Here is a 10,000-nt window from a genome sequence, read left to right on the forward strand (position 1 = left end):
GCAGAAAGTACAGTAAGGCCCCATGCGTGGCTCGCTGTGCACTGGAAATCACTCTGCAACAGCTACCTTCCTCATGATCCTGCCCAGGCACTGTGGCCGTCTGCTTTTAACCTCCGGAATTACCTCTGACCGTCACGCAAGTTCACGCGAAGCAAACAAGGTCACGGAATCAATGGGATCATTTGTCTACACACGCGTACTGTGCAGGAGGTGTCATCTTTAGTTGACCATTTAAACACCTACACATCAACTTGTGGTTTTCCTAATGCTTACTGAGTGTAATGGATTATATGACCATGCAGATTTCTCACCAATTCCCCGTGGCTTCCCTTTGGCCCCCTCGGTCCCTTTGAAAGAGAGAATAGGACTTTTGAATACAGTGGTTTCTTTTCAAAAGTACAGGTGCACTCGGCTCTTTTAACTCTTTTATTCCTGTAGTATAAAGCCCCTCATATAAAACACAAGTAAACAGACCTGTAACACACCACCAGGTAAGTGTGACTAGATTGGACAGATCACATAAAAAATGATGGAAACGAACACCTGAGGTTTGACCTTGATTGATTTATAGTTTATGGCTGAGGAGTCCTGAATTCACACGCTCGCTCTCTCTAGTCTAGAAAGATGTCTGACTTTGACAACAGAGCGGACTATCAATTCATTTTGGTATATTTTGGCCTGACAGTTACAGACAGTTGAAGCGGGAGGGAGCCTAGTGGTTAGAGCGTTGGGCCAGTAACCGAAAGGTTGCTGGATCAAATCCATGAGATGACAAGGTAAAAAAAATCTGTCGTTCTGCCCAGAACCCACTGTTCCCCAGTAGGCCGTCATGGTAAATAAGAATTTGTTCTTAACTGACTTGCCGAGTTAAATAAAGGTACTGCTCCAAACAAATAGCAACACATCAACACAGAGAAAGGATCAATCTCAGAACGCATCATTTAACCTGTCTCTCACATGCGTGCAGTCACTCTGTATAGAGTCAAATTGGCAGATAGACATTGGCACAAGCACACACATGGACACGTGCTCACACACACTGGACCTACAGGTTTCCCCATTGGGCCAATCATCCCTTCTGGACCAACAGGTCCACTGAAACCCTGAAACAGACACATAGAGGAGAGATCAGCACACACACCACGTATATACAAATATAACCACGTATATACATATATAACCACGTATATACAGCACACACACCACGTATATACAAATATAACCACGTATATACAGCACACACACCACGTATATACATATATAACCACGTATATACATATATAACCACGTATATACATATATAACCACGTATATACAAATATAACCACGTATATACAAATATAACCACGTATATACATATATAACCACGTATATACAGCACACACACCACGTATATACATATATAACCACGTATATACAGCACACACACCACGTATATACATATATAACCACGTATATACAGCACACACACCACGTATATACATATATAACCACGTATATACAGCACACACACCACGTATATACATATATAACCACGTATATACAAATATAACCACGTATATACAAATATAACCACGTATATACAGCACACACACCACGTATATACAAATATAACCACGTATATACAGCACACACACCACGTATATACAAATATAACCACGTATATACATATATAACCACGTATATACAGCACATACACCACGTATATACAAATATAACCACGTATATACATATATAACCACGTATATACAGCACACACACCACGTATATACATATATAACCACGTATATACAAATATAACCACGTATATACAAATATAACCACGTATATACAAATATAACCACGTATATACATATATAACCACGTATATACATATATAACCACGTATATACAAATATAACCACGTATATACAAATATAACCACGTATATACATATATAACCACGTATATACAAATATAACCACGTATATACATATATAACCACGTATATACAAATATAACCACGTATATACATATATAACCACGTATATACAAATATAACCACGTATATACATATATAACCACGTATATACATATATAACCACGTATATACATATTGCCACGTATATACATATATAACTCATATACAGCACACACACCACGTATATACATATATAACCACGTATATACATATATAACCACGTATATACATATATAACCACGTATATACATATATAACCACGTATATACATATATAACCTCGTATATACAGCACACACACCACGTATATACATATATAACCACGTATATACATATATAACCACGTATATACAAATATAACCACGTATATACATATATAACCACGTATATACAGCACACACACCACGTATATACAAATATAACCACGTATATACATATATAACCTCGTATATACAAATATAACCACGTATATACATATATAACCACGTATATACATATATAACCACGTATATACATATATAACCACGTATATACAGCACACACACCACGTATATACATATATAACCACGTATATACATATATAACCTTGTATATACAGCACACACACCACGTATATACATATATAACCACGTATATACAGCACACACACCACGTATATACATATATAACCACGTATATACAAATATAACCACGTATATACATATATAACCACGTATATACATATATAACCACGTATATACATATATAACCACGTATATACAAATATAACCACGTATATACAAATATAACCACGTATATACATATATAACCACGTATATACAAATATAACCACGTATATACAAATATAACCACGTATATACATATATAACCACGTATATACAGCACACACACCACGTATATACATATATAACCACGTATATACAGCACACACACCACGTATATACATATATAACCACGTATATACATATATAACCACGTATATACAAATATAACCACATATATACATATATAACCACGTATATACAGCACACACACCACGTATATACATATATAACCACGTATATACAGCACACACACCACGTATATACATATATAACCACGTATATACATATATAACCACGTATATACATATATAACCACGTATATACAAATATAACCACGTATATACATATATAACCACGTATATACAAATATAACCACATATATACATATATAACCACGTATATACAGCACACACACCACGTATATACATATATAACCACGTATATACATATATAACCACGTATATACATATATAACCACGTATATACATATATAACCACGTATATACAGCACACACACCACGTATATACATATATAACCACGTATATACATATATAACCACGTATATACATATATAACCACGTATATACAGCACACACACCACGTATATACATAATGTGTTGCAACAGTAAGTGCTAATGCTGTACTTACCAGAATGCCAAGAGGACCTTTAGGACCAGGTATGCCTCTGAAACCCAAATCTCCATTTGGTCCCTATGAAAAACCCAGAACACAGTCTTTTGTTTATAACAACCCTTTTTATTTGCCAGTGGAGGGAATAGAATAGCTCATTGAGAGCAGGCGAGGGTGATCAATGTCTGTGGTGATCTCCCAGAGCCTCTGACTCACCTTAGGTCCTGGAAAACCAGTGAAGCCAACCATCCCCAGGTCTCCCGACTCCCCCTGCAAGCCAGAGACACACACACACACACACACACACACACACACACACACACACACACACACACACACACACACACACACACACACACACACACACACACACACACACACACACTGATGCAACTGGACCACAAATGAAACACGCAACTCAACCACAAGGCAAAGACACTCTGATATAACTGAACCACAATACCAACACAGAACCGAAAAACAAATACACTCTCACTGAGCCACAAATTGCTCTGACAACTGAACAAACCTCTTGCCGTCTGCACTGTAAAGTTTGTAAGCTATGCTATGAAACCATTTAACCTAGTTTGTTTCCCCTCATCCTAATCCCCCACCCTGCTACAGTATGTGTTCCAGACAGGGGTCTCTGGTTGCCCTCTCATCCATTACCCTGTATAACTCCAAGGAACCCGCAGATCCCTCACAAAAAAAAAACTGCGGCACATGGACTCTGTCTTACTGTAGACCGTAGCACATTGGGGCCTAACTGTCTGAGCAACCCTTGGGTCTGTCTGTCTGTCTGTCTGTCTGTCTGTCTGTCTGTCTGTCTGTCTGTCTGTCTGTCTGTCTATCTTTCCTCAGCAGTAACACAAAAAAAGCTACGTGTTTGCACAGTTCAACCATCCACATCCTTCAGCCGGGTCCATTTTCTCTAACCAAGAGGTTTGGCCTTGAAACTCTCCCCCCTGAAATACGCACGGTAAGGTGATCCGACCACATGGAGCTTGAACCAGGTCTCTATTTCACCAGCAGCAATGGAGGTGGTGGCGCGAAAGAGAGATGTCGGGAGGGATGGAGGGAAAGGGGAGGGATGGAGGGTGTTTTTTTTGGGGGCGAGTGATATAAGAAAAATGGAGCACCTTGTTTTTTGGTCCCTGGAGTGAGAGTCGGGTAAGTCTCACATAAGCCGGCCTTGCCAAGCGGAATGTTTCCATTCCTTGCCTCACCTAGATCATTTGTAACTCGTCGACTCGGGTGGAAAACTGTGAGCGACGCACATTTTTGACCCCAGCACAGAGCCCCTACGGCTAAATATAGAGCTTCCAGGTAATAAAGAATGTATGTGATAGGGTTATTAACCCAGGGCAACAGAGCAGAGAAGTAAACACCTTATTATGAGCTCATCTTAGAATTAGTGTCAAAGCAGTACATAACAAACCAACCCTCTATGATATACTGCATATCTATTTATCATTTATTTCACCTTTATTTAACCAGGTAGACGCCAGTCGAGAACAAGTTCTCATTTACAACTGCGACCTGGCCAAGATAAAGCAAAGCCGTGCGACAAAGACAACACAGTTACACATGGAGTAAAACAAACGTACAGACAACAACACACAGTTACACATGGAGTAAACCAACATACAGTCAACAACACACAGTTACACATGGAGTAAACAAACATACAGTCAACAACACACAGTTACACATGGAGTAAACAAACATACAGTCAACAACACACAGTTACACATGGAGTAAACAAACATACAGTCAACAACACACAGTTACACATGGAGTAAACCAAACATACAGTCAACAACACACAGTTACACATGGAGTAAACAAACATACAGTCAACAACACACAGTTACACATGGAGTAAACAAACATACAGTCAACAACACACAGTTACACATGGAGTAAACCAAACATACAGTCAACAACACACAGTTACACATGGAGTAAACAAACATACAGTCAACAACACACAGTTACACATGGAGTAAACCAACATACAGTCAACAACACACAGTTACACATGGAGTAAACAAACATACAGTCAACAACACACAGTTACACATGGAGTAAACAAACATACAGTCAACAACACACAGTTACACATGGAGTAAACAAACATACAGTCAACAACACACAGTTACACATGGAGTAAACCAAACATACAGTCAACAACACACAGTTACACATGGAGTAAACAAACATACAGTCAACAACACACAGTTACACATGGAGTAAACAAACATACAGTCAACAACACACAGTTACACATGGAGTAAACAAACATACAGTCAACAACACACAGTTACACATGGAGTAAACAAACATACAGTCAACAACACACAGTTACACATGGAGTAAACCAACATACAGTCAACAACACACAGTTACACATGGAGTAAACAAACATACAGTCAACAACACAGTTACACATGGAGTAAACAAACATACAGTCAACAACACACAGTTACACATGGAGTAAACAAACATACAGTCAACAACACACAGTTACACATGGAGTAAACAAACATACAGTCAACAACACACAGTTACACATGGAGTAAACAAACATACAGTCAACAACACACAGTTACACATGGAGTAAACCAAACATACAGTCAACAACACACAGTTACACATGGAGTAAACCAAACATACAGTCAACAACACACAGTTACACATGGAGTAAACCAAACATACAGTCAACAACACACAGTTACACATGGAGTAAACCAAACATACAGTCAACAACACACAGTTACACATGGAGTAAACAAACATACAGTCAACAACACACAGTTACACATGGAGTAAACCAAACATACAGTCAACAACACACAGTTACACATGGGATAAACCAAACGTACAGTCAACAACACACAGTTACACATGGAGTAAACAAACATACAGTCAACAACACACAGTTACACATGGAGTAAACAAACATACAGTCAACAACACACAGTTACACATGGAGTAAACCAACATACAGTCAACAACACACAGTTACACATGGAGTAAACCAAACATACAGTCAACAACACACAGTTACACATGGAGTAAACAAACATACAGTCAACAACACACAGTTACACATGGAGTAAACCAAACATACAGTCAACAACACACAGTTAGTTACACATGGAGTAAAACAAACATACAGTCAACAACACACAGTTACACATGGAGTAAAACAAACGTACAGTCAACAACACACAGTTACACATGGAGTAAACCAACATACAGTCAACAACACACAGTTACACATGGAGTAAACCAACATACAGTCAACAACACACAGTTACACATGGAGTAAACCAACATACAGTCAACAACACACAGTTACACATGGAGTAAACAAACATACAGTCAACAACACACAGTTACACATGGAGTAAACCAACATACAGTCAACAACACACAGTTACACATGGAGTAAACCAAACATACAGTCAACAACACACAGTTACACATGGAGTAAACCAAACATACAGTCAACAACACACAGTTACACATGGAGTAAACCAAACATACAGTCAACAACACACAGTTACACATGGAGTAAACCAACATACAGTCAACAACACACAGTTACACATGGAGTAAACCAAACATACAGTCAACAACACACAGTTACACATGGAGTAAACCAAACATACAGTCAACAACACACAGTTACACATGGGATAAACCAAACGTACAGTCAACAACACAATAGAAAATCTGTATAAAGTGTGTGCAAACGAAGTAAGGAGGTAAGGCGATAAATAGGCCAATAGTGGCGAAGAAACTACAACTTAGCAATTAACATTGGAGTGTTAGATGTGCAGATGAGGACGTGCAAGTAAATATAGTACCTCAACACATTTTGCTTAAACCTTTGGTGAGCTGTTGATGTCACATATAGGAATCTTTTAACAAACTGTGACCAGTTAGAAGGCAGTTGGCGATATTCTAAAATGACTGGATAAAATGCTGCTGCTCCAGTTTCAACTGTTCTGCCTTGTTATTATTCGACCATGCTGGTCATTTATGAACATTTGAACATCTTGGCCATGTTCTGTTATAATCTCCACCCGGCACAGCCAGAAGAGGACTGGCCGCCCCACATAGCCTGGTTCCTCTCTAGGTTTCTTCCTAGGTTTTGGCCTTTCTACGGAGTTTTTCATAGCCACCGTGCTTCTACACCTGCATTGCTTGCTGTTTGGAGTTTTAGGCTGGGTTTCTGTACAGCACTTTGAGATATCAGCTGATGTACGAAGGGGTATATAAATACATTTGATTTGATTTGATGGGGAGCACTCACTGGTTGTCCTTTGAGTCCTGGGTCTCCTATTCTGCCTTGGTCTCCGGACGACCCCTCCATGCCTTTGATTCCTGGGGTACCCCTCTCTCCTGCCAAGCCAAGCTCCCCCTGGAAACAGCACATAAAGGTCAGGGGTCAGAGGTTATAGGGTAGGCCTGGTCCCAGATCTGTTTGTGCTGTCCTGCCAACTCCATTAGTCATTGTCATGCCAAACACCATAGGAGTTGGTTATATAGTACATATCTGAGGCTAGAGTAAGACTGTAAGGTTGATGGTGGTACGATGGTACTGGTACCTTCTCTCCAGCAGGCCCCCTCTCTCCGACCAACCCAGGCAGACTAAGTTCCCCCCTGGGACCAGGTAGTCCTGCTACCCCCTCTTGCCCCACGGTGCCCCGCTGACCCTGAGGAAAGAAAGCACAGAGACACAGTCAACATGGGCGCACCAAATTGAAACTCATTGACATGCTGAAAGGAAAGCATGAAAAAGCTAAACAAATGGTATGTGTAGCCAGTGACTAAGTAAAAGTGACATTTAAATGATTAATGGGCCAGGTTCTGTATTTGAAAAGTCTAATAAATACCTAATGAATACGATATTGATCAACTTGTCTGTCTGTGTCTGAAAAGAGACATTGGCGTTGACAGTCAGACATTTATTTGACAGTCAGCCACGGGCTTTTTTTTTTGTTGGTATTTTATTAGGATCCCCATGAGATGTTGGAAAAGCAGCAGCTACTCTTCCTGGGGTCCAAACAAAACATGAAACATGACGTAATACAGAACATCAATAGACAAGAACAGACATATCCACACGTACACACAAACTATCTAGGTCAAATAAGGGAGAGGCGTTGTGCCGTGAGGTGTTGCTTTATCTCTTTTCTGAAACCAGGTTCGCTCTTTATTTGAGCAATAATGTCTCTCTATAATACTGTACGCTTTCTTGAATTTGTTCTGGACCTGGGGACTGTGAAAAGACCCCTGGTGGCATGTCTGGTGGGGTAAGTGTGTTCTGGACCTGGGGACTGTGAAAAGACCCCTGGTGGCATGTCTGGTGGGGTAAGTGTGTTCTGGACCTGGGGACTGTGAAAAGACCCCTGGTGGCATGTCTGGTGGGGTAAGTGTGTTCTGGACCTGGGGACTGGGAAAAGACCCCTGGTGGCATGTCTGGTGGGGTAAGTGTGTTCTGGACCTGGGGACTGTGAAAAGACCCCTGGTGGCATGTCTGGTGGGGTAAGTGTGTTCTGGACCTGGGGACTGTGAAAAGACCCCTGGTGGCATGTCTGGTGGGGTAAGTGTGTTCTGGACCTGGGGACTGTGAAAAGGCCCCTGGTGGCATGTCTGGTGGGGTAAGTGTGTGTGTCAGAGCTGTGTGTAAGTTGACTATGCTTTGACAGTGAGACATTGAATTTGACAGTCAGAACTCTAAACAGCAGCACTTAAGTAGGTCTTTCCTGACTCATAATCTTTCCTGACAATTTGCTTCATGAACGTCCATCAAAATGACTGACTGTTGTTGAACTTTTTTATAGCGCACTGAGCCGCGGGCAACCACAGTCGTTTCCCGCTCCAACTGCAGGCCAGCGGTGGCCCAGCGCTGGCTACGCGTACAGCAGCTACTGTTCCTGGCTCGATCGCCGGCCGTGAGGCGCGAGGATAACTCTTGACACCGCCAAGCGCTGAGAGAAAAGGATCCCTCCAAAACGGCAGGAGAAAGTGGTTTGGAATTACAGAGGTCTAGGTTTTGTTGGTACAACCTCAATCCCTGGTCTTGCATAAGGACGGGTAGTGTAATTGTCTTGTTCATCAAATCAGTGAGGGGTTTAATCAACTCTGGCTTGGATACTCAGGACACGGCATGCCCATACACACTTATTCGTACACTACCCACTCAAGTGGAACTAATAGGCAATAATGTCCCATGCTACTACACAGTAAGGTGTTTTGGTCTGAGAACCACATTGTTCTTTCTTAACCAGACATGTTAACCCACCTGCATTAGGTCAAAAGTCAAATAAATGTAATACACATAAACCTCTTTGTTTTTAGCATTACTACTCTGGCTAAGAGGCTTGAGCAACTAATGTCCTGCCTGCACCCAATGGAATTAACGAGGGAGAGAGACGATGTGAGAGGTTTTTGAGCAAGGAGGCATGGGAGAGAGTGACAGAGAGGAGAGAGAGACAGACAGAAGGAGACAGTGAAAGACAGAGTGATAGACAGCGAGTGGTCATACTGTTTTGTCAGTAAGAAGATACTA

The 10,000-nt window shown here is 40.7% G+C and overlaps 1 protein-coding gene across 1 annotated transcript in view; it reads right to left on the reverse strand.

Moving 5' to 3' along the window:
* LOC118358616 (collagen alpha-1(XXIV) chain-like) overlaps positions 1 to 10,000 on the reverse strand; it is a 124,857-nt gene that overhangs the window by 8,596 nt on the left and 106,261 nt on the right. The window contains exons 37-42 of the mRNA XM_052480072.1: positions 8,034 to 8,141; positions 7,739 to 7,846; positions 3,631 to 3,684; positions 3,433 to 3,495; positions 1,050 to 1,103; positions 312 to 347 (exon numbers count right to left, since the gene is read on the reverse strand). Coding sequence (XP_052336032.1) covers positions 312 to 347; positions 1,050 to 1,103; positions 3,433 to 3,495; positions 3,631 to 3,684; positions 7,739 to 7,846; positions 8,034 to 8,141 — 423 coding nt within the window. The remainder of the gene's footprint in view (positions 1 to 311; positions 348 to 1,049; positions 1,104 to 3,432; positions 3,496 to 3,630; positions 3,685 to 7,738; positions 7,847 to 8,033; positions 8,142 to 10,000) is intronic.

This window comes from Oncorhynchus keta, chromosome 26, assembly GCF_023373465.1.
Source record: "Oncorhynchus keta strain PuntledgeMale-10-30-2019 chromosome 26, Oket_V2, whole genome shotgun sequence".
Lineage (NCBI taxonomy): Eukaryota > Metazoa > Chordata > Actinopteri > Salmoniformes > Salmonidae > Oncorhynchus > Oncorhynchus keta.